This window comes from Salvia miltiorrhiza, chromosome 4 (assembly GCF_028751815.1).
Source record: "Salvia miltiorrhiza cultivar Shanhuang (shh) chromosome 4, IMPLAD_Smil_shh, whole genome shotgun sequence".
NCBI lineage: Eukaryota > Viridiplantae > Streptophyta > Magnoliopsida > Lamiales > Lamiaceae > Salvia > Salvia miltiorrhiza.
In genome coordinates this window covers 41,821,176-41,847,620 of record NC_080390.1, presented here as the reverse complement: position 1 = coordinate 41,847,620, position 26,445 = coordinate 41,821,176, and the positions used below count along the sequence as shown (strand labels likewise).

General features: G+C 36.5%; 3 protein-coding genes across 3 annotated transcripts; 1 reads left to right on the top strand and 2 right to left on the bottom strand.

Annotated features, from left to right (window-relative positions):
* Positions 1–1,768: 1,768 nt before the first annotated feature.
* On the bottom strand, positions 1,769–4,427 carry LOC131021758 (OVARIAN TUMOR DOMAIN-containing deubiquitinating enzyme 5-like). The gene is made up of 3 exons (XM_057951041.1): positions 4,240–4,427; positions 2,981–3,093; positions 1,769–2,819 (listed from the first exon to the last, which is right to left on the bottom strand). The coding sequence occupies exons 2-3, from the start codon at positions 3,082–3,084 to the stop codon at positions 1,940–1,942; spliced, it is 984 nt and encodes a 327-aa protein (XP_057807024.1). The 5' UTR covers positions 3,085–3,093; positions 4,240–4,427; the 3' UTR covers positions 1,769–1,939.
* Positions 4,428–15,542: 11,115 nt separating this feature from the next.
* On the bottom strand, positions 15,543–19,239 carry LOC131023456 (uncharacterized). The gene is made up of 5 exons (XM_057952996.1): positions 18,811–19,239; positions 17,941–18,739; positions 17,751–17,812; positions 16,071–17,648; positions 15,543–15,911 (listed from the first exon to the last, which is right to left on the bottom strand). The coding sequence occupies exons 1-5, from the start codon at positions 19,237–19,239 to the stop codon at positions 15,543–15,545; spliced, it is 3,237 nt and encodes a 1,078-aa protein (XP_057808979.1).
* Positions 19,240–24,239: 5,000 nt separating this feature from the next.
* Positions 24,240–26,445, top strand: LOC131023455 (mitochondrial pyruvate carrier 3-like). Its single transcript, XM_057952994.1, has 2 exons — positions 24,240–24,571; positions 26,404–26,445. Exons 1-2 carry the CDS (start codon positions 24,281–24,283, stop codon positions 26,443–26,445), a joined length of 333 nt encoding a protein of 110 aa, XP_057808977.1. The 5' UTR covers positions 24,240–24,280.

Genomic DNA, 26,445 nt, shown 5'->3' with positions numbered 1-26,445 from the left:
AAAATTAAATCAAATATAATTGTAATTTTTTTCATTTTCTAGACTCAAATAAAATAAAGTATATATATATATATTAGGAGATTTAATAGGACCCACAATGAAATTGCTTTTGTGGGTTTATTATTGTAGAGATAAGTTTATAAAAATTAATAGGTTCAAATTTTTGATGGGGGGTTAATGTGGTGCTAAAAGGGTTGCTTTTTCGAAGCAACCAAATTCTAAGAGGACGTTTAATTTGAAAGATTAATTTTAATAGATAAAAATAATAAGGCTAATTTGTTTATTTAGATGGACTGAAATTTCTAAATATCCCAAAGTTCTTAAGAAAATTTGTGATTTGAGCTAATTTTACTTTATTCATATCACATTAAAAGGGCAAAATTAGAATTCTAGAAATGATGATTAAAAAAAAAACACTCTCATAAAAATACGAGTACGAGGGGATAGTAAATGAGATTGAGATAAATTTGGATAGTCTAGCATCTATGACATGATTGAGAGCAAAATTAGAATTCTAGTAATGATGATTAAAAAAAAACACTCTCATAAAAATACGAGTACGAGGGAATAGTAAATGAGATTGAGATAAATTTGGATAGTATAGCATCTGTGACATGATTGAGAGGGTGTTTGGCTGAGCTTATAAGCTCCTCAAAAACAGCTTATAAAGAGCTTATAAGCTCCGTCAAAGTGTTTGGCAAAATAAGCTCATAAACAGCTTATAAGCTTCAAAAATAAGCTCCAAGAGGTTATAAGCTCCCCAAAAAATAAGTTCATCTACCCCAACTTATTTTTTTATAATCTCATATGCCACAATCTTTTTACAAATATTTTTCAACTATAATTTATTATTTTCATCATATATCATTCAAGTTTATTTTTCTTCGATTTTCTCTCTCTAAAAAATATTTTCTTTCTCTAGCAAAAAAATTCTCTTTCTAGCTTATAAGCTTAATTATCCAAACACTTTAACAACTTATAAGCTCTTAAAAATTACATCTTATAAGCTCTTGAAACATCTTATAAGCTCCAAGAACTTATAAGCTCTTTAAAATAAGCTTAGCCAAACACCCTCTGAGTAGGATATGAGAATTTATCAATGAGTACCTCGTACCAAATTCATCTGTATAATGTAATAATATGATGATATTTTATATTAATATTAATATTTTAAAAATAATATTCCTTTCACTAATGTAGTTTGGAAGGATTATATGTGAAGGGTAGCAAAAAATTTGAGAAGTTAAAATTTCACCTTCACATTTGGTGAAGCAGCTATATGTTTGTTTTGGTTATTTACGGCGTGTTTGGTAGGGCAGATAAGCCTAGATAGCACAGCTATCATGTGTTTTCCGATAGCCAAGATATGGAAGAGGCGTGTTTGGTAGGGCAGATAAGCCTAGATAGCATAGGTATCATGCGTTTTCCAATAGCCAAGATACGGAAGAAGCGAGGCTCGAGAATCGAGATCATTCAAAGGCCCACGTGAAATTTAATTTGGTTTGATTTTAACAAAAAGTCGAACCGAAAACCGAATGGTCACCCCTTTATTCCAAATTACACATAATGAGCTTCCTCTCAAGTCTCAAGTAGAAGACTATCTCACCATATCCACAAGGACCACAAAATAGGGGCCACTTTTCATCGTGTTTCCCCTGTCGACTTAAGAGTGCTTTATTCAAGCATCGCATTCTTCATCTCAAGTTTCATTGGCTCAAAAGCTGCCGTTTATATGGTATTCAATATGAAAGCATTATGGTCAGAGAAATCTAACAATAACTCGTTCATTAAATGGAAAGACCAGACAAGTATCCTCTTTCTCAATGTGTTAAACAAAAAACAAATCTAGTTTCTATCCAGTCTCCGACAAAAATATATTGCACAGGCATGGTGTGAAAATATTAAATCATCCCAAGGGGAACTCTTCAATACAAAATTACTATTGACCTGAAATGGAAACGACAGAATTGTAATGCTCACCGAGCCCAAAAGCATGCCTGTGATAGGATAGCATAACACTTGAACTAGATGAGCCAGTCACGTTGCCAGATTTGTATTCCTTTCCCATCTCTACATCAGGAAATGATCCAGAAAATATCATGATATGTTTCTTCAGACAGTGGGTCAGAGCACCAAGTTCCAATTGTCCTCCCCAGGCCGCTGTCGATTCTATTTCCTTACAGTAATTCTCAAATCTTTCTGTAAGGGATTCTTCCGATTCTCCATCTGCCATATTCTCGGACAGAAAAAATGGTAGAAAATCTGTTGTGTGTTCCCGCATATAAGCAGCCACCATTTGCCGAAGCTCTTGATAATTATAAGGAGAAGAGCCTCCAGATTGGAGGGCCAACTGATTCTCAACAGCTCGGTAAAGACAATGGCCATCAGGCTTTATTTCATTAATGGTAAATCCAAGAGGCTCGAGCTTTTTTTCTAACTTCTCATCTTCAACCATTCGATCACTTACAATCTGGTTCTGCTCTTCTTGTATTCTTTGCTCCCTGGCTGCTTCCTGTTCAGCTCTTTTCTTATGCTTTTTGGCACTCTTACTGAGTTTTGGCTGCTCAGCTTGATTTGAGACTGAAACCCCGGCAATAGCCTTCACCACCAGGTCATCAAGCTTTCCTTTTTGACTCCCGTTACTACTATTAAAGCCTAAAGACGCTAGTTCCTCAGCCTGTCTTTCTTTAAGCTTCGTTGACAGTCTAGATATCTCTTCATCAACTTGTTTCTTCTTAGTTTTCTGTTCAGCCTTGCTACCTTTAGCAGCGGCTTTCTTCATTGCAACTTCCTTGTTCTGCAGATCATTAGTCTCTTTCCTGCAAATAAACAATTTTGCACAAACTGGTAATGAGTTTTGCACTTAATACTTTAAAGTATAGTTTCTGACTGTGTTTTACAGTTAGCCATGATGCTTCATATTTCCTATTCCATATTTCAAAAACTCTCTTCAGAAAAATGTTCCCAAGTACTACGGTACCTGTGTCTCGAAAGCATCTCTTCAAGTGTTTCTTGCTTCTTCTGAGATACAGTTTCTGAGACCTCCTCAGAAGATTTGTCCATAACTTGAGGTTCATCCGCCATTTTATCAGCCTGAAGGCATCCAACCCCATCAAAGAAAATAAAAGAAATGCAACCAATTCAATACAACAGGAGGATTTGCTACGTGAAGAGCAAGATACGTATTTATAGATCATTGATGTGGGTACTCTGCATAATCGAGAAGCCAGTTACTCCCTTAGTATTGGGGAAATGATATTTCCGAGCCAGACATACACCAAATCAGTGACAGATTACTCTGAATAATTTTCCAATAATTCATTGGCAACATTCATCAGCCCTGGCATGTAGGTCAAGACAACTACGCCAAAACAGTGACTAGGTGGAACCAATGTTCTACCTTATCATTTTTTAGTAATTAATAGGAAAATGGGCAACCACTAACTGAAAAGCTTTCAGTAGCTTCATAACTTTCAGGACCAAATCACACATATTCAGAGCAAATATATTCACATTGCTCTTCTGCACTGCAATGTATTACTTAAATTGGATTGCAGAATGAACCAAAGCAGAAAGTCGGAAGTTCTTTGAACTCTGCTGAGACATAGCATTTGGATTTTGGAGGGGAAAAGTTCAAAAGGAAGATGGACGAGTGAAAAAGCAATCCCCAAACATTTTTCGTCTGAATAAATTACATAGCTGTTCATAATTATTGAATTCTAATTACTTAATACTTCTTATACAACGCTTCAAAAGCATGAAATTAGCATCTCCCGTTGTGTAGAAAAACTCTAGTACTATTAGCGCATAGTAAAGCCAAGTACTTTGCAACCATTGCAAAAACTTAATTTTCTCCCACTGGGTTCATTTTTTGAAGATAAGCAGCAGAAAATTCAAGTTTTGATGGATCTAAGAAACAAGCAGAATCAGACCGACTAGATTTTCAATTCCTTCAGCCGTCCTACTTTGGTCAAACGCAGAGATAAAAATCACAAACAGATTAAAATTGAAAATTAACAATTAAAATAATCACTCTACATAAGGACCCAAATTTTGATGAAAATCAAAGGTAATTATAAAATAATATCAATACAAAATAATTAGAGTAGGATTAAACGAAATATGCTCTAAATTCAATCGTGCGAATCTTCACGTTTGCGACTGTGATGGTAAATCATGAAAGGATGCGAGAAGATATCTTGCAAGTAGCAATCAGCATCTCAGATTATCAGAACTCACCCGTAACTGCAGTTAAAAGAGGACGGATAGAGGCGGCAGCGGCGGGGCGCGAGGAATCGTCGGCGGGATGCGGGGTAAGAAAGGGTTTTTGTTCTCTTTCAATTTGGGATTTTAGGGTTGAGGAACGAATACTTGTGTGAATTGCATTTGATTTCCTTTTTCTTTCATTTAATTTTGATTCTTTTTTCCTTATTTGTTTTTGGGTGGAAATAAACTTGTCCCTTTTAATAATAATGTGTATTTATAAAATTTATTTTCACAAAAATAAAAGTAATTATATATATTTATACGCCTAGAAAAAATGTATACTTACAAAATTCCTTTTCACGAAAATGAAAGGATTATTGATGTTCAATTACAGGAGCTTTGAGTATATTTTAATTTTGGGGAAATAGCACTAAAATCCTTGTGGTTTCGCGAAATTCGCATATTTCCCTTGACCTTCAAAAGGTAGTGATAAAATCCTTAATTGTTGCTCCGATTTTCGTTTTTCCCTTAAGTGACGTTTTCCGGCCATTAATTAGATGACGTGTCACCATGCGTGGCATACTTATGCTGAGTAGATTAATTAGAAGCTAAACGGCGTCGTTTTGCGTCTAACATAATAGCGTCAAAATCTCTGAAGTTTGGCGCGATTCTCGTTTTTCCCTTGACCTTAAAATGATATTTTCTCGTCGTTTTGCTCAGCTTCTTGTTGAGGGTGTTTGGTTTGGTTGAGGGAACAAGGCGGTCGGCGATTGTGTGCCGTCGTCTGACTTAGGGGCAGAGTTGAGAGAGATGAGGGAGGCTGGGATCGGCGGCGGCGGTGTCGCTGCGATGCCCAGCCAAGGGCGGATGGAAGAGGACAGAGAGGGAGATTCAGAGGGTGTTTCAGTTTGAGGGAGTACAGACGAAGGACGAGGCCGACGCTCCTCGCCGGAGTTATATCGGTGGCCGCCTCGTGCTTGTGTGTCCGCGGCGGTCGGAGAAGAAGAGAGGAGAGGGGATCTGTAAAGAGGGGAGAGATGAGTTAGCGGGAGAGAAGCGTCCTGGTTGCGGCGACCGGAGGAGAAGAGAAGAGAGGGGGTCTGTAAAGATATGAGAAAGGGGTTAGCGGGAAAGAGGCAGCCTGGTCGCGGCAGCTGGAGGAGAAGTGAGAAGAGGGGATCTGTAAAGAGAGGAGAGAAGGGTTAGCGGGAGAGAGGCGACCGGCGTCCTGGTCGCGGCGGCCGGAGGAGAAGAGAAGAGAGGGGCAGATAATCTCTGAAGAACCCTAATTTTATTTAAAACGACGATGTTTAATGTTCTCGCTTAAACACAGTCAGCAATTCGCTGAAAATTTAATCCTACGTGATTTTCCGACAGCCATGTAAGCATAAGTTTAGGAGCCGGTCAATTTTATGGGAAAAATAAGAATTGGGATTAAGTTTAAGGATTTAATCACTACCTTTTGAAGGTCAAATGAAATATGTGAATTTCGCGAAATCACAAGGATTTTGGTGTTATTTCCTCTTTAATTTTCCACTCGAACTTTAATAATTATGAATAAATATACTAATTTAAATTTTCCACATATCTATATGTAATATATAAAAGAGGTATTTTTTCCCTATATTCTTTCTAGCTCTTTCTTCTCCCAACAATTTTTCCATAATTTTTTTCCTTTTTTATATTAGAATTACTTTCTAAACATCGTCAAATTTGATTCATGAAAAAAATATTCAATATGCATCTTAAATTTAATACTATATAGTATAAAAATCATCAAAAATAAATTTAAAATGAATAAATTATGAAAATTTAAAGTTTAAAATATTTTATTTTCTCTCTTCATTAAAATTTTACAATTTTTTTATTAATGTTTGTGTATGAAAATATTTTTACCCGTAATACTATATATAATATGTGTAATTGTTTTATACTCCCTCCGTCCCGTTATTAACGGCACGTTTCTTTTCGGCACGGGTATTAAGGAAAATTGTATTAGGAGAAAAGTTGTAGGGACCACATATTTAATGTTATTGCTAATTAATTTTAAATATTGTTAATAAAATAACTCTATTCTTCATCAACACCTCTCTTCATCAACACCGGCGGGCCGCCGCCGCTGCCGCCGCTTTCCCTTCGCCTCGCTGGCATTCTACTGGGTGTGGCCGACACAGAAAAGCCCACACGGCCACACCAACCCTCCCCTTTACAGATACTCCGGTGACACAAACCCAAATCCACATTTCCTCCGTCGACCGCTACCGTCACTTAGATCTCACCACGCAAGTAGATCCAACACAAACAATAGAAAAAGAGAGGGAGCAGAGGCGGTGGCACACCAAGCAGATCGTGAGCAGAGGCGGTGGCACACCAACACAAACCCAGATCTCACCACGCAAGTAGATCTCACCAGTGGAAGAGAGAGGGCGCAGGGGCGGCGGTGACCGCTGGCTCTACAAGCGCCGCCGCAGCTCGCAGCGGCCGCCGCGAACAATAGAAAAAAAGAGACCGAGAGTGAGCGCAGAGAGAGGACAGCGGAGAAGGGTGGGTGGACGCGAAGGCGCCGCGCCGTCGCCGTGGAGGAGGAGAGACGACAAGGGTGTAGCAGTCGTCGTCGCCGTGAGAAGGGCAGAGAGAGGGCAGCGGAAAAGAGAGAGAGGGCGGCGGAAGAGAGAGAGAGGGCGGCGGAGGAGATAGGGCAGAGGAAGAGAGAGAGAGTGTAAAGTTAGTGTGAGAAGGCAAGGGTTTTAATTAGGCTTTTGATTAGGTTTTAATTAACATTAATCATTCCCTTATTTTTTCCAAAATAGGAAACGTGCCATCAATAGCGGGACAACCCAAAAAGGAAAACGTGCCATTATTAACGGGACGGAGGGAGTACTAATTTTTATTATTGAATAAATTTTGAATTTATTTAATAACTATAATTATCATTACACTTTATACAAAGTTGAAAATCTACAGTTTCAAATTTAGGATTTTATTGAATAACTAAAACATATTTTGTATTTATTTATATTTTAATTTTGTTTAAAATTTATATTTATTATTTATTTAAATATATTATTAATTTCGATTTCCGTCGTGCATCGCTCGAGCGTACTAGTTAGAAATTAAACATGACTAGATAGTCAAAGTGGCACCACTTCATCACAACGACATCATTTTACATATGCAATATATAAGAGCATCCACAATGGTGAGCCCCAAGTGAGTACAAATGATGGTCTCCATTACTATTGCACTCACTTTCCACAATGAGAGAGCCCACCATTGACTCTCTAATTTAATTTTTTTTTTTTTATGTAAAACACAAAAATAGGTATAAAAGAGGGAGGTGGCAACACGCGCGGCGGCTTGCACCCGGAGCGCTGGGGCGCTTCGGCCCTCTGCACCGCCGGTGCGGCAACGAGAGCGGGTGCAATAAATGGGGGCTCGCACTGGCTATTGAGCCCCCATTATGGATGCTCTAAGCAGCAAGGTCTATGAAAATAATGACGGAAAATATTGACAACGCTTAGGCGGTTTCCAGTCATGATAGCGTGCTTACTCTACTAAAAATTTGTTTAACTTATGACGTAAACATCAGTGGTGGTGATTGTGGAAAGAAAGAAAGAAAAAGTATGAAGTGGATTTAAGTTTTTCTTTTTGATTTATTGCGTAAGTACAATAAAGTTGTTTTGATGTACTGGTACCATATCGACTGTCAAATTTGATTCAATTTTGACCAATATCCAATTTGAGAAAAATTTACAACAATATTTAAGTTCTGTATTTATTCACAACTAGTTTGTTGCCTGTCGAAATTTCGACGGAATTAATTATTATATATAAATTTTGTTAATAGTTTTAAATATAAATTTGATAATTATACAATGTGCAGATTATGAAATTTATTATATATTCGTGTTAATTGCAAAATTAAAAAGCTAATACAACAATTTAAAGTCATATTTATAAACATAAAGTATATAAAATTATGTTATCAAAATACTCCTATTACTTTTTTTTTTTTGAGAGGGAAATCAAGCTCATCTATATATTAATCAACTTCATGAGAAACCAAGTCCCTAATCCAGTCAGGGAAATCCTGAGTCCAACAAACAGACTTCACACAAGAACGCGCCATCTGCGCTAAGCTATGAGCCAGAAGATTGGCTTCTCGATACATATGATTAACGTTTAAAAGAAAATTGGTTCTAGCCATCTGAAGGATTTCTGCAAGGTCCGAAGGTAGGCATCGCACTTCTTCCATCTCGTTCGCCATTGCTCGCGCGGCCAAAAGGGAATCCGTGTATAACTCTACCGGCTCAACTTTATGCTCCACACACACCATAATACCCCTTATAACCGCCATGCCAGCAACGACAATACCACCATTGCACATAACCCACACCGAACTCACCTTTCGCCGGAACAAAAAGTGCATCCACATCCATGCATATTCGGCCTCATCCACTTCTTGTTGCCCACTTTGACCCTTCAATCCTGTGAGTGTGAGTAAGCCCAGCTGCTGAGTAAGCTTCCAGCAAAGCTCTACTCCGGCCTCATAATGTTCCAACTTGCCATGTTTTAATTTACAAACATAGTTCCATGCATTTCTCTTACCGCCTCCGCAATCTCTAATGACTCCATACCATCGGTCTTCCTCAGAATATACCAGTAGCAAATACTCCTATTACTTATAAATACTCAGTTATGTGCTCTAACAACTCCAATTTCCTTCGTAATTTTTTTTTTCATGTTTAATGGTCAACGTCAATAAATTTCGCTTTTTCCAAAATTTTATGTGCATCTATATTGTAATTTTTTTTTTTTAAATTCATTAAATTTTTATTTATTTTGCAGACTTAAGTGTTGGCCAAATTAAATTTATCTAACTATTTATTTCACCAACTAATTTAATTGGTCAAATTTAATTGTTGGTGAACTTACTATCCTAATAAATACATGACTACAGCTGGTGAAGTTTGTTAAAATTTCGATGTGGAATTCAAGATAAATTGATTAAAATATCAAAGCCATGAGAATTGACAACGAAGCGCAACTCAATTGGTAAGACGCTTCACCTCCAACCAATAGGTCGGGGGTTCGAATCACCAAGGGGAAAATGGGGAACCATTATTGATCATCTTTTAAAGAAAAGAAAAAAAAGCCATGAGAATTTAGAAAAATAAGCAAAAAAAAATAGAGAAAAAATATCAATTAATTTTTGTATGGATATAAATAAATTTTCCTTGATCTATGGAATATTAATATAATGATTTTTAGATATGAAAATATTTTTAAATATATAATAATTTTTAGATATTTAATGTTTTTTAGATATGGAAATTGATTAAAATTTTTGAGAAAAATAAGAATGAATGAGAATTAAGGAAAATTAGAATAAAGTGATTATATGATGCCACGTGGGATAGAATTTATTTTGCTATTATATATATAATATAGATTGTCAAAGTTCGTGTGCAAAACTAAATACACTAAAGGTTCGTATATGTAAATGTCAATTACTTTTTTATTACATAAGTAGAATAATATCGTTTTGATGAAGTGGTGCCACGTTGATAGTCAAGTCAAATTTAGTTTTGACTGATTCAATTAGTGGACAAATTACTACTTCATAATATTTTAATTTTGGGGTAATAGCTGGAAAATATATAGATTTTTTTTTTCTAATTTATATTATCATCTTCAATTTGATCAATAAATACATCAATTTGTAATTTCTTAAAATTGTTGAGAGTAGAGAGAAAAGTAGAAGAGAAGAGAATATCGTAGAGAGCGTAGAGAGAATAAATCTGTAGGAGTGTATTATTATGAGGACTAAATGCCTCTATTTATAGCAGATACAAAGCTAGGGTTAGGGTTTAGGGTTGAGTCATTTAATAGGGAAATATATATTTTATATATTTACAACACCCCCCCTTAAATGACTAACCCTAAAAATATGCTGCCTCATTGAAACCTTGCTAGGAAAAATTCAATGTGACAAAAACCTAGTCTAAGGAAAAAATGTACAGCTGCTCCCCTGAAAATGATCATTGTATATCTTTGAGTCGATGCATGCCGATCTTGTGTATTAGTTTTCTGAAAGTCGATGTTGGTAATGTCTTTGTGCATAAGTCCACCAATTTATCGCTTGATCGAATCTTCATGTATCCTTTGAGTTGCATGCAATTTGACTTCAAAGAAACTCCTCATTTGATGTTAGAGTCTAGATGTTCATGCCTTGTTAAAAACCTCTCCGTTAAAATCCTATGGGAAAAATTCGGTAGAGGAAAAAAAAGTACAAGACGTATATTTACTCATATATTACACTAGTTGTCTCGTTAAAAACCTTAACTAAGAAAACCTTGTAGGAAAAAACTTAGTAAGGGAAAAATAGTACAACCATTTGGCCTTCAGGGCCATTGACCTTCAAAGTCTAATTTTCGAAACTATTTAAAAGATCATGCTCCCCCTCAAGATAACAATCTTGAATGTGTTCAATATAGTTTTCGAAATTAAATAAATAATCAACATCATCCATCAATTTTGAATTTCGATTTCTTTCATAACATAGACCAATTGTAATTTGCTTTGAATATAACCAATAACATGGTTAATATCATTTAAAATTCTCCTTCTTGGAGAAACATTAAGGGGGGTGTATTCGTTGTGGAATTTGATGGATTTCTATGGATTTTAAAAGTTTGGGTGTATTCGTTCATGACTTTTAAAAGTCTGCAGAAATCTGGGTGTATTTGTTCAAGACTTTTAAAAGTCCATATAAATCTGGGTGTATTCATTCAAGACTTTTTAAAATTCATATAAATCTAGGTGTATTCGTTATTCCATTGACTTAAAATCCGGAATGACTTTCATGGATTTCATCCAAAAAATACACACGACGAAATCCGGCCAAGAACCACGAGAATTGAAATCCATGAAATTTTAAGCGAGCGCTGAGTTTCAGCGCCCGTGGCCAAGAAGCCAGTGGGCGCTGGGTTTCCAGCGGCCGCTGGGTATAACATTGTGCCTCGAAACTTTTGGTGCTGTGTGATGTGCTTTTGATAAGTGATGGCTGAATTTCCGACTGCATGGCTGACAAGCTTGTGCAAATGTCTTTCAAGTGGCAGCCTTTTTTGATGCCACAATTGCAACAGGTGCTGATATTAAGCTAGCTGCGAATTGGATAATGGGTGATATTGCTGCGTATATGAAAAATGAGAAGTTGTCTATCAATGACATTAAAGGTGGCACCATTAGCGGAAAGATAGGCAAAGAGGTATGCAATTCAGCAACATCAGAGTCATATTCTCATTCCTTATAATTTCTCTTTTTGTTGCTTGTTCGACCAGTCGTTTTTCACAACAATCTAACTTGCTAGCTAAATATTCAAGTTGTTGCTTATATTAAATCTGTGAGCAAAACAATTTGTTTCCTCCAACAGAAATGATTCAGCAATTTGTTTCATCCTATTTATAAGGTTTTTTTATCCTTCTTGATATTCTCATGAAAATTTGACTAGAGATGCATCTTGTAGTCCAACTATATATTTTCTTTTGAAGTGACTAACTATCCCTTTATCCTTATAATGAAAATACAACCTTCTTTCTTATGGTCGTTCTGTAGGAGCCGAATATTCTCCTTCAGTTTTAATCTACAATTTTAAAATGTGATTTCATCTCTTGATGAATCCACTTATATTTGCTTACTGTTTTGTTGATTTCAATTTTATGGTTTTTGCAGAATTGATATAGTATTCTCTGCTGAAACCTGTGCAGATGCATGGATTGAGAAGAAGGTCAGAAAAGTAGTTGATTTTATATCCAGCTTATAAGTTCTAAATCATTAGTGCATTATTACTATGAAACCCAGGCCAATTAAAGTAGTTCATTATCAATGTAATAAGGAAGTTACATAACCTCATTTATTTCCTTTCGATGATGTCTATAACAGATTTCATCACTTTGGAACTGTTTTCAGGAAGGATAATATTTTTCATGACAATCTCAGCGGTCGCTCGGTTTCCAGCGGGTGCTGGGACTCCGCGGGCGCTGGTTTCATGGAATTCAATTCCAAAATTATCCCGTAAAGTCTTCGAAAATCAGTGAAAATCGGGGTGAAATCCAACCACGAATTCTTTGAAAGTCGTCTGGAATCTATGTGAATTCCATGGAATTTAAATTCCATGGACTTTTTAAAGTCTGTGGAAATCCACAACGAATACACCCCCCTAAATCTTGCTAGCAAGTCAACTTCGAATTGTATATCATGCATGATAAAAGTAGTGCTTCAATAGCACACAAGTAAGGAACTTCGGGTCCTAAATAACTTCGTTATTTTCTTTTGGTTTAGGGGTGTCTTTATCAACTTCAAGTGATAAAATAATCATTTGATAGCTAAAAGGATGTGTTATTATTCAAAATCTTCTTTAGGTAGGTCGACTAATAGTCTAATACATATAAAATATAGTTGATTGGTTTAAAATACTCCATCTGGGAGATTCTCGATCTTCGGGTCGAGATGATATTTAGTTTAACTAAGTTTTTCAAAACTCATCTTTAGACATGAGTTAACTTCCTCAAGTTTTGAGTATTCACAAATGTTCTTTCTTCGAAAAGAATTCACTTAATCGGTTATGGACTTTCACATATATGTCTATGTTTAATGACCTAATTTTTTTTAATTAAATGCGATTTTATTAATAAAAAGAAATAAAAATACCATTGAAAACACAAGAGAGCAGACTAAGGGCCGGGCCTCATTAAAACCTTTCCCTGTAAAACCCAAAGGGAAAAACCATAAAAGGAAAAAGAGTGCCCGTCAAAAGAAGCAAACCACGACCAGCAGAGCGGAAGGGAAAGTTTCTGGAACTCCGGCCTAACCATCGTCCCAAAACAATCCCGGCTCCAACCAGTCGAAAACAAAATAAACCAACCGAAAATGACAAAGACAAAGGCCGGTAAGACGCCGTCGCCAAAGTCAAACCAAGAGAAAAATAAAGGAAACCTCAACCGGTTATACGCCGTCGCTGGGGAAACCAAACAAAAAGCAAAAAAAAAAAAAAAACTAGACTTAGGCCGGTAAGACGCCGTCGCCCAAGTCCCAAAAAGAAACACCCGGTGAGAAGAGGTTTTTAGCCGGTTATGCGCCGTTGCCAAAGACCCCCCGCTCACCCAAAACAAAACACAAAAAGAAGGGGAATTTGGCCGGTTATACGCCGTCGCCAAATACCCCCCAAACATCCACCACCAACTAAAAAACAGCCGAATAATCATGCTCTCCCAAAGGTAACGATAGCTCCAACCCAAGAAAAACCCATCACCGAACCTCTGCCATCTTGAGAAGAAGAAGCTATAATTGCACCAGAAGTAATGCAACAGCCCAGCCACCCGCCTCAAATCCGCGACAAGGAGAGACAGCAAACTGCACACCAGGTGTTTGCTAAAAAACCCCAAACTAAAATCAGCCATGCACATGCAGCAGCGATCCCTTAGCAGCAAAGCACCAACTCCCACACCACCAAAAGCCACTCCAAACCACCAGCAAGAAGGCAAAAAACCACACAACCGCCCGCTTCTATCACAGCACCATTCTGATGTGTGAATGCGTCGACATATCCAAGCGAGCTGCATGTTTAATTTCCTCAATCTCGTGAGGCCACCACCCCACATCACGCTCATGATTCGCCATGATATCCGCCACTTTATTTCCTTCACGATAAACATGCGATACTTGCAAACGAAAAGAACCTAACAAGCTCAAGACGTCATTCCACAAAGCAAAAAACGCCAGGGAACCTGCTTAGAACGTTCCTGAAGAAGGCTCACGACATAGGTGGAATCAGACTCCACCCAAAGATCAGTCCAACCCCTAGAGTGAGCAATACGAATGGCCGAGATCACCGCCATCAGCTCTGCCTCAAACGCATATCCAGTCCCGTGTTTAAAATGAAAACACCCTCTCACCCAACCCCAATGGTCTCTTAAAACACCGCCTGAAGCAATCGCCCCCGGCGCTCCGAGGGCCGAACCGTCCGTATTAACTTTCATCCACGGCGTTATAGGCAGCCACCAACTAACAGAAATAAACTCCGGAGGCGGAGCAACTCTACCTTTAACGCCAATGTTCCGCAAAACAACATAATCGGTCGAAGCTTTCTTCATAGTTCCCAGATGTTTAAAGTTCATGTCGATCTCAAGAAAAGCCACTTTAACATGCTGAAGGATGTGTTTGGAACTAAACTTCTTGCTGGCAAAAATGCAGCTATTTCTCTCCGTCCAAATAGCCCAAATCATATTGATAATACCAGCTTTCCAAAGCTTACTAATTTGAGAGCTCAACTGTCTGTTCCACGCAGCCACAAGGAAGCTGTGAATGTCCAGTTCTTGGAGACCTTGAGAAAACTCAAACCAGGACAGAAAAAACGCCCAAGCCTGCTGCACACACGCACAACTCCAGAAAATATGTTCCGCCGTCTCCGCATCTCCTTTACAAATCGGGCACCAATTAGGAGCAACGAGGCCATGCCTAATGAGACGATCATAAGTGGGCATACGATCATGAAGAAGGCGCCAGCAAACCAACAATCTCCTTACCGGTATGAACGGCTCCCAAATCCAAGACCCCCAAGAAACTTTAGGGAATTTATGTCCATGGTGAGCAAAAGCAAGCACCGAAGAGACCTTCCCCTGCAGAGAAGGTTTCCAGAATCTCGCGTCCTTACCACCAATCGGCAGTAAAAGAATATCACAAACAATTTGCGGGAAAGAATTGACAAAATTTTGGGTAAAATGCCACACCCCTTCAAAGAAATAATCAGCCACAATTTGAGTAAGAGAATCTCTCATAAAGAAAGGGACTCCACATTTATCCACCAACCGATATCCAAGCCAATCATCATGCCAGAAAAGAGTTGACGTACCGTCACCAATATAGCTAAACGAGTTCGAGACCAGCTCCTCAATCTCCTCCCTTAGCCCAATCCAGACCCTTGAGGGGGCCACACTGTTCACCTGACAACATTGATTCAAATATCGCCGTTTTATAATGTCATAACCAAAGTTATTTCCTTCAATGACTTTCCACGCCATTTTCATGAGGAAACACTTATTAATAGTAACGAACGAACGAATCCCAAGACCTCCTTCTTCCTTTAGGGAACAAACTCTGTCCCAACTAACCGAGCACGACGGTTTTTTGCGAATATCTCCATTTCATAAGAAATTTCTACACTTTGAGTCCAACTCTTTCAATAACGCCCTAGGCCAATGATACATCATCATAGAGTGCGTGAGAGAGCTACCAATCACAGAGTTAATCAAGCAAATTCTTCCTGCCATCGACAACTAAACACCTTTCCAACGAGCAAATTTATTAATGATACGATCAAGAATAGCTCGGAGATGAGAGGCCTTCGGCTTGCCTCTAAAAATAGGTACCCCCAAGTAAGTAAACGGCAAAGAACCCTCCGAAATAGGCAAAATCCGAGTGATCTGTCTTTTAACAGGCGAGGCGACTTTCTCAGAGAAGTAGAGATGTGATTTTTCAGGACTGAAAACCTGACCCGATATAAAACCATAAAAATCCAGGATTTTGTGTAAAGTTCTAGCATTCGACTGCGTCGCCTTGCAAAAAATCAGGATATCGTCAGCATAAAGAAGATGCGTAGGAAACAAAGTTCCTCTGCAAAACTGCATAGGGATCAAATGGCCCGACTGCACACAATTATGGAAAAGCGCACTGAGCACATCCTCAGCGATTCCAGACAAAATGAGAGAAAGCGGGTCTCCTTGACGGACACCTCTAGAGCAACTAAAATACCCACAGAGATTCCTATTATACAAAATAGAGAGACGAGCTTAATGTAAAATCACCTCAATCCATCTAATAAAGCGATGATTATACCCACAAACTTTCATCACATTAATCAAGAAATCCCATCTGAGCGTATCGAAGGCCTTAGTGATATCCACTTTGCAAGCCATGTTCTGACCACCACAAGACCTCCTTAAGCAATTAAAACCCTCCGAACCCAACATGATACAATCATGTATCGATCTACCAGAAATGAAGCCAAATTGGTTGTTAGAAACAACCTGAGCCGCCACCGTGCTCAATCTCACAACAAGCACCTTTGAAATAATTTTAAAAAGAAAATTCGAAAACACAATGGGACGCAAGTCTGCAACCGTGGAAACCGTCTCTTTCTTAGGAATAAGGATGAGCGTATTAGAATTACACCCATTCGGAAGATAAGAATTGGTAAAGAAGGTGATGACCGCTCTCCAAATGTCCGTCTTGATGATATCCCAACATGAATGATAAAATTTTCCAGAAAAACCATCCGGTCCCGGCGAACTATGAGAGTCCATCTGAAACACAGCAGCAGTTATCTCCTCCTCCCTAGGGATTCTTGACAGTAAATCGTTAGCGTGGTCAGGAATGATATGGTCCATGACAGCCTCCACATTAACAATATCCACTGAAGAAGGATCAGGCTCAGTGAATAAGGACGTAAAGAACCCCACAATATGATTGCCAATAGCCCCTTGATCAACGCAAGTCTCGCCATCAATCACCAGATGCGAGATAATATGAGGCCTTCTTTTGTATTTAAGCATGCTATGAAAGAAGGCCGAATTCCGATCCCCATCCTGCAGCCAAGTCACCCTACTTTTCTGGTGTAATAACTTATTTTTTCTAGAAAGAGCCATATTAATATTGGCTTGAGCAGTCACTTCCTTCTCAAACAACTCTTCAGTGTACCCCTCCACCGCAATACAATCTTGGATCTCCAAAAGCTCTTGTTGCTTTTCCATAATAAGCTTATCCACATTACCAAAAGTGTTTTTGTTCCAAACACGAAGGTCTTTTTTCAATCTTTTCAGCTTAGCCATCACCCTGTAAATAGGACAAGAGGTATCAATATCCCTCGACCATGATTCTTTCACCAACGCCATAAAGTTCGGATGAAGAGTCCATATATCGAAGAATCTAAAAAACTGTCGTGTCACAATAGGAGCCAACTGACAATTGAGGATAATCGGAGAATGATCGGACGTGACTCTGGGCAAGACCTGAGTAAAAACCGAATGCCACCCTGCAGCGAAAAGATCAGAAAAGAAAACCTTGTCTAACAAAGACTCAACATGTGACGGCATAAACCTTCGTCCAGACCAAGTAAATTTCAAACCCACCGTGGGAGATTCGATACAGCCAAGAGCATCAATAAACTCACAGAACTCCCCACAAGAAGCAGCATTCAGTCGACAATTACTGCTTCTTTCATGAGCCCCTTTCACCGCATTAAAATCTCCCATAACAACGTAGCAGCTGGCAACATGAGGTAAAATATCAATCCAAATAGAACGCCTTTCCAGATGAGAGGACGAGCCATGAACAATCGCAACTCGAAACTGACGACTTCTCCAAAGATAATCAACAATCACCACCTAATTCGAGGCAAAAACCACATCCGTTTGAACATCCGGATGGCAGAAAATCCAAATATTGGAACACATATTAATTCTAGAGTTTTGAAAGCAATGAATAACATTAAGAGACTTCCACAACCCAATAGGCGTTTTAAGAAACGCAACTTTAGGCTCAATGATGCCTAAAATGAGAGGAGCAAAAGAGCGACAATGCTCTTTTAAAATAAGTTTAGACTCATCCGTAAGTCCACGGATGTTCCAAACCATACAATTTATGGAACAAATTATTTCTTTGTGGCTAGGGCATCACCCATTTCCACTTCCTCTGCCCAACTCTTTGCCCCAATCTTGGACATAACTCGAGCACTCTCAGAACTATTATTAGTGATAACGAAATCTCTAGGATTTCCACATTCTTCCCAAGCTTTATACAGCTTTTCTTTGATACACTCAACTGCCTCCGGATTGGGGTCACATCTTGAGTCGGAAGCCTTACGTAACCTCCCTTTAATACTATCCGCACCTGGTATTATTCTTGTCTCCTTATTAACTTGACCAGGAGGACGTCCTCTTTTCTTAGCTGGTTGCATCGGCTGTTTCTCCTTAACTTCATCTCTATTATCACGATGATCCAAGCCTTTAGTAGTTTCGACTGCCTCCCTCTCCTGCACCTCAACAGAAGATTTACTGTTCTGTTGTTTATCAAAAGCCATGTCAACAATCTCGACATTTTGTGTCGGAATAGGAATGGATTCTGCCTCAATCTGTTCCACATCTTCTTCCTCCGAGTCCACATTTCTGCCAGCATCGACATTCTTTTCTGTCACCGGAATAGTGACCGCCTCCAACAAATCAGGCCCCGACATCTCCTCCACATTCTCTATCATATTGGACAAAGCATTGAATCTGTTAACACTTTCCACCTTGCCCCTATCATCCCTCTCCACCATAGGCTTAGCAGCCCAAGTAGATTTCGACTTCACCACACTAAACTCCGCCCCGCTATTCTTCTCAGCGTCCTTAGCGGCATCTTTGGATACCCCCTCTACTTCTTTATTACGGTCCACTTCTGGCCCCTTTCCTTTGGTGTTTGAGTTCTTCTTTTTGCACTTTTCAATCGTATGTCCCGTAATTTTTCATTTAGAGCAGAAAAAGGCAACTGTTCATATCCAAACTCAACATGAAAAGTTCTGTCTGGGCACTCAATAGCAGCCGATTCCGGCAACGGCAAAGCTAAATCCACCTCCACCAAAACTCTTGCAAAATGAGCGAAATCTCCGTCAACAGTGGCCCCATCAACTTTTATCGGCATACCCACCGAGCGTCCAATACTCGAGATAATCTCCTTCGTCCAATACTCCACAGGTAAGTAATAAATACGCACCCACACTTGGCATAGTGAGGAGATTTCTTTATAAGGGTCAAAATTTCTCACCCATTCACGTAGCCGCATAGTGCCCGAGTTCAAGTTCCACATGTTGGATCGCTTAGCACAGTTTTTATCTTCCGCAGTAGTAAATTTGATAGTGTAGAAACCCTTACTCATAGGTATAAGTTGCCATTTGCTCTCCGGTTTCCACATGTTCTGAAGTTCGTTTTTCAACTCCATAGTAAGTTTTGGCTTCTCACCTTTACGAAGTAGGAGCCTTCCAATTAAGGCATGTTGAAACTGCTTCACCCGTTCTTGATACATAGATTCCGGAACTTACAATTTCAGGACAAATCGTGGCACATCTATGAACCAAGACATCCGGTTTTCTATCTCTCGTTGGCTTGACGACATTCGCATACGAAAAACGGCCCTCCTGAGTCGCCCTGTTTTCTTCGATCGCTTGCTGGCTGATATCACGCTCTTTCAGGGAATTTGCGTCTGAAGTTTCCGTAACATGATCATGATTTTGATCAACCCTAGTAGGGCTTTGAGAAACCCTAGCTCCCGCAGGTAGGGTAAAGTTGGTTGAAACACAAGCCAGGTTGAGACGAGATCTGTCAAGAGAAGACGGCGTAACGGCCGCCGGAGACTCCATCGGAAACCCAAGATCAGACGGCGATAGGGTTAGGGTTTGTGATCAGAGAAATCGTCATGCTCTATACCTTAATCGATAAAACCCAATCTATGTTTAATGACCTATATAATAATATAACCATAACGTCCATAAATTTGATATCTATGTCAATGATTATTGCCATAAATGTTATATAAATAACGAAACATATTGCCACGTATAACATGAAAATATATTTGATTGATTTTGGGTTTCTCAAACCCTTGAGCTACTAATCTCGCTTAACATCTTATTATTTTCATTTAGCGAGTTAGGCTCTGCCTCATTGTTTATTTCTATATTTTTCAGTGCTTCTGGCACACTAATATAATTTATTTTGGATTCAAATAATCTTCAAGTTGAACTAACAATTTGTTAAGGCAAAAGTTGTTGTCGACAACTATAATTTTTTCTATTATACGATTCTCAAGTATTCACAAAGTTCATGGCAACTTTAGTAAAACCAAACTTTCACCATTTCCCATAATATTTGGTCTAGTTGTTTCGTAATCCCAATATTACGATAATTTAGTGCACGTGCAAAATGTATTGGGATTATCGTCTTTAGGACGATCCTCTTCATGAGGTTTCGGAATTATTTGAGTTCTTTATTTGATTTTGTAATCCGCGAATATTTTATCTTGGGCACCAATAGGTCGTTTACGCTTCTGGCGTCAATAAGCATTAAATCAATTTCGTCCTTCAGGGACTTCAATTATTTGTGGTGCAATATGACATATGTATAAGATTTCACTCATGTGGCAGTCAATAATAACTTGTTGAACTTCTAGTTCATTAATGCATGAATCTAACATAATTAATCCAACGAGAAATTTACGGCATTGTACAATTCATCATTCATATCTCCCCCTAATGCTGAAAAAAAATTTAAGTTGGATAAATCAAAGCATCAACATATGAATTGATCCTCAATTATTGGCTCTATATATGTATTTTTCACAAAGTATACATATAATTTTCATAGAGCTATGAGTGCATTTGAATGGTGATAAAAGAATTTAGTAGATGAAAAATCCTCTTCGGGAGGCATTTTAATCACGCACTAATTGTAATGTAGACAACCCAAATACTCAAGTCTTGAGTTATTTTTAAATCATTTGGGTGTATGAATTTGAAATTCATCTTGACATGATTATGTGATAAAAATAATAGATCATGTATAATTATTCAATTCTCATAGGAAAATCAATGAAGCTCTTCCGGAGCCCACACAAAAATGTTATCAATTTTTAATTGTATAACTCATATTCTCAATAATAGTTCAAAAACAATTGAATTGAGAAAATCAATTGCTCTTCAAGAGCTTGTAATATTTAAATTATGTGTATATGTTTTTTTTCATCAAGAATAAACATATATCACCTAAAATATAAATTGTTCTTCAAGAACATGTAATATTCTTCAGGAATATTAATTGTGCTACTTTGGGAGCATCAATATTAATTCAATATAAAGTAAAGCAATTTAATAATAAATTAAATACTAAATACTAAGGAAATATCAAAATAAAGCTTAAAATAAAAATTCAATCTCAATATTTTAATATTCTTCCGGAATATTAATTTTATCTCACATGTTCATCGGGAACACATTATATTTCATATTTAATATGAAGCTATATCGTTGTGTTTTCATCAAACACTTCAACGATTTAATTTTAATAATATTCAAGATTATTAAGAATCATAAATTCATTCCACAATGATGAATTTAAAAAATAAAGCAATCCTTCAGGGATTGTATTAATAAATCAATTCAAATGTGTTCATCGGAAACACATTATATTTAAACTTAAGGGATATCGTTGTGTTTCATCAAAAACTTCAACGATTTATCTTTTAATAATCTTCCGAATTATTAAAAATTGCTAATTTATGTTTCTTCAGGAAACAATATAATAATCAATAAATAAAACAATTAAACAAGCAATCATCGAATCTTATTATTTATGCATAATAAAGATTAACATAATATCAGACAATCAATTAACGAATATATATTCAAGAAACAAAGTTTAAAGAAAAAGGGAGAATTTGGACCAACAAAGGAAATTAAGATTTAACAAAACTAGTGGATCCAATATGCCTGCAATTTTATCAACTATACGACAAAACCAGGGATATAGTATACTAATGGCAATTGAAATACATGTTTTGATTTGATATACACAGAGCAATATCTAGTACTCATATTTTGATTCAATCAACAAACGCAAAGGGCATTAACTTTTTTTTTTTTTGAATTTCAACCATGAATTTGAATAAAGCAATTGATCAAATGCAATTGAAAGACAAAAGCAATCGAAACATATACTCCATCCGCGCGTCCCAGCTTTTTGTATCCACTTTTAGTTGTATTTACAACTAAAAGTGGATACAAAAAGCTGGGACGGAGGGAGTACATATTAATTGGATACAGTTGAACATATGTATATATTAATTAAATATATACATATTTTCCATCCATTCACAAACTGATTCATAGATCTAGAATGATAGATTTAATAAGAAATTGAAGCAATCGAACCATGTTTATTCAAATACGAATTACCTTGTTGGAAAGACATGATTCTTTCCTAGGGCACACCTCCAATCTAAATCAATTGATTTGAGCAAGACTAGGACATACCTTCAATCTCCAATCTAAATCAATTAAATATTCATGGCTAGAGGCTCGTGCTATAACGTGTTGAATGTAGAGAGAAAAGTAGAAGAGAATAACGTAGAGAGCGTAGAGAGAATAAATCTGTAGGAATGTATTATTATGAGGACTAAATGCCTCTATTTATAACAGATACAAAGCTAGGATTAGGGTTTAGGGTTGAGTCATTTAATAGAGAAATATATATTTTATATATATTTACAACAAAAAATTTGTCCTACAGAGAAGGCTTCCGACGAAATCGAAACTGATGTGACATATGCGTGACAAAATCGAAATTGATGTGTTAATTTTTTTTTTTTTTTTTTTGAATTACTGAGGTATCAATTTATTAGATAAAATAATCATTTCATTAAGAATTAAAAATAGATTACATTCAATCAAGAATAATCAATACACAATACTAAGTAGAAAGCTAATGTAAGTATTACTCCCATCCCATATCTAATCTAATCCCGCTGAATTGGGATAAAGGTGAAGAGTCTCAGTCAGCAATGAGTCGGATAGAACTATCTAATCTAGGTAACTATTTTAATCCCATATCCTTGGATGGATAAGACCAGACAAACAAAACTTTACAGCCGCTACAATTGAACTCTGTGAATAAAATTATTGGACAAATATAATAAATTAATAATGGAGAGAATTTTGTTAAAGAAAAGATTTGTGAAGAATGCTGTATCTATTTAATCTTCAATATTTTGAATATTGAAGAAAATTTTGTAGTAAATAAATATTTCTTCAACTTTGAGTTCTTTAATTATAATTTTGATGTATTTAAAATTTGTATGAAAACCTCTATTTATAATTGTATGGATTGTGTATAATTTAGAGCTTAGTGTGCTTACATAATGTAATTTCATCATCTATTGAATATTGATATATATTTATATTAAAATTAAAAATTTGATTTTCACGTTTGACAGCATGATCTTGGGTGTAATTTTATTAATTCTGAATATTGATATATATTCATATCAAAATTTGACTTCTTACTAAAAAAATTAATGTTTATCTTTGAAATTTTAGAATATTCAATAATATACGTTACTCCAAAATTAATTTTGAATTTTGAATAAAAATTTAATTATAAAATTTTGAATTTTACAAGAATCCAAAATTAAATAAAAATATAAAATTAGTACAAATACTTTTTCTTTTTATAAAAAAAATCAGGTGTCTACACTTTTATTTGGGTGAAATTTTCCTCTTCCTATTTTTTCTAGTCCAGCCCCATCTTCAGGTTCCCCGAGTATTAATTTTGTTTTTTCTTTTTTGAAACGGAGTATAATTTATTTTTATTTTTTAAAATTATTTATCATATGATGGGCCCTATTTTATCTCATAATACTATTAATTATCATTATACACATTAATTAAAGTAAGATTTTTTCAACATTCACAATATAATAATTATTTTTATTAAAATTCTTACGATTTGTTACTAGGACTATTTTATAATAAAAAATTTATTACTCCCTCCATTCACGAAAAATAGTCTTGAAAGGAAATGACACGGGTTTTAATTAAAATAGTTTAATTTATTGTGAGTGAAAAAATGATCCACTTAAAAGGTTGTATTAATAATGATAATTAATTGTATTGTGAATGAAGAATAGGACCTACATATAATAGATAATTTCCGAAAATATAAATTGACTAATTTTTATGGATATCTCAAAATCGAAAAAAAAAAAAGCCTATATTTTGTAGACGGATGGAGTATAAAATAATGAAATTGATAGTAAAAAAAAGGAATACTCTTAAAGACCGTGAGACGGTATCGGTAACGGTTGAAATGGGTAAGTATGAAATGAGGCGAATCTGATGGAGACATACACCGCTCCAAATTAAGACAATTGAATAAACATATTCTACTTCTAGGAAACAAGCAAGTAGAGAGAGAGAGAGAGAGAGAGAGTGATGAATTCGAAGCTGCGGAGTCTGTGGAACCACCCGGCGGGGCCAAAAACGATTCATTTCTGGGCGCCGACGTTCAAGTGGGGGCTGAGCATCGCCAACATCTCCGACTTCCAGAAGCCGCCGGAAACGCTTTCCTACCCCCAGCAGTCCGTCATCGCCGTCTCCGGCGTCATCTGGTCGCGCTACTGCTTCGTCATCAAGCCATGGAATCTCAACCTCTTCGGCGTCAACTCCGCCATGGCTTGCACCGGACTCTACCAGCTCTCTCGGAAGCTCCGCCACGACTACTCCGCCGCCCAACACCATGACCAATCATAATGTAATATTGGTGATTTTTCATTACTTACGCTACTACTTGCACCTATTTCTCTCTCTCTCAAAACACTTTTTCTGTTAAATAAATTATATTGGTGGATTTTATCAACCAACAACACTTTAATTTCTTGCTTTTTTAACTCTACTGTCACGTGTAGCTTAGTATGATCGGATTTTGAGAGTCTCTTGCACTATGAAAGTGGCTGCAGGGCGGATCCAATATTCTCCCAAATTTTGAGTTTTTTTTTTTAATTATAATTTATATATATATGTGTATTATAAAATAATTTTATTTTACAAGAGTTGATTTGCTTGTTATATTCTCTCATATATACTTAATTTAAAATTAATTGTGCTATTTAAAACAATATAATCTATGAAAAAGTTTGCAATGTATTGAAACTAATTTGTAATATATTGAAACTATATAGTTAATGAAAAATATTGGTCGCTATTATGTTTGTCTTTTAATAAAAAATGCCTTAAATATACGAAATGTCAAAAAAAAAATTTGTAATGTATTGAAATTAATTTGTAATATATTGAAATTATATAATTTATGAAAATACTGTTATTTATTGTTATTATTATGTTCTTCCGTTAATAAAAAATGACTTAAATATACGGAACGTTCAAAAAAAATTTCTCAGCAGAAACTCCCGTACAAGTTCAATTCCTCCCAACTTAATTCCTGGCTCCGCCACTGAGCACTGAGTGGTTGGTTTTGAGAGACAATTTTAAGAGCTACAGTATGGGCGATTGAGAGCCAATCACAAGGTTGCCCATGCCATGGGATTTTCTATTTAAGTTAATTTCATGCTACATAAATATTCTTTTAAGGCTGCTAAAATTTAGTTTTCATGCGATCGTAAGCCAACTCCTATTTGTTTAACATGAAATTCAAACAAAGCAGCCAAATGAGGTCCCACAAAACCACTATAACATGCACTACGCTCACATTTTTATGTTTAATACTCCCTCCGTCCACTAAAGAACTTCCTAGGAGTGACACGCGTTTTAAGAGAAATATTATTGAGTATATTAAAAGTGGAGAAAAAATTGTTTAGTGTATTGGGAGTGGTGAAAAAGTATTATAATTAATATTGGGAGTTGTGAAAAAGTAAAAGTAAGAGTTATTATAAGTGGTGGGGTATAGTCCAAAAATAGGTAGAAAATTCTTTTGTGAACATCCCAAAAAGAAAAAATAGGAAGTTCTTTCGTGGACGGATGGAGGAGGGAGTATTATTTAGAAGATTTAAACTACCTATTTGCTAAAATTAATCTAGACGCCTGCTAATTGCTAGCTAGGTCAATATATTAATATTAATTTTAATATAAATATCGAGCTATCTACTATATTTATAGCAGATGGGTCTGCACTCTGTACATTAAATTTCCCTACCTAATAGTAATTTATGATATTGCTAAGCCACTAGTGTCAGAGCATTTTAATTTTATGATATTTTTTTTTAACAATTTAATGAAACAGAATGCCAAAACCCACCCCATGTTCACATCCACCTCAAAGATCGTATTGACGCAGATATATATAGGGGGTGGGATGATGTACTATCCACTTTTTTCATAGTATATAGGTCTAAATCTGGACCACACAATGAAATCACATGACGCACTAGAAGCGCGCCACATGATAGCATTATTTTTTTATTTTTTCTTTTATTTATTTTTACCGAAAATCCATTATTTTTCCGCGGCAGTCGTCAAAATTATGCATATGATTGTACAACAATATGCATAAAAATAAACTCAAATATACATGACGCTGGATATAAATATGCATGAAAAAGTATCAGTATGCAAACTCTCTGGTGTCTTTCACTGTCGAATAA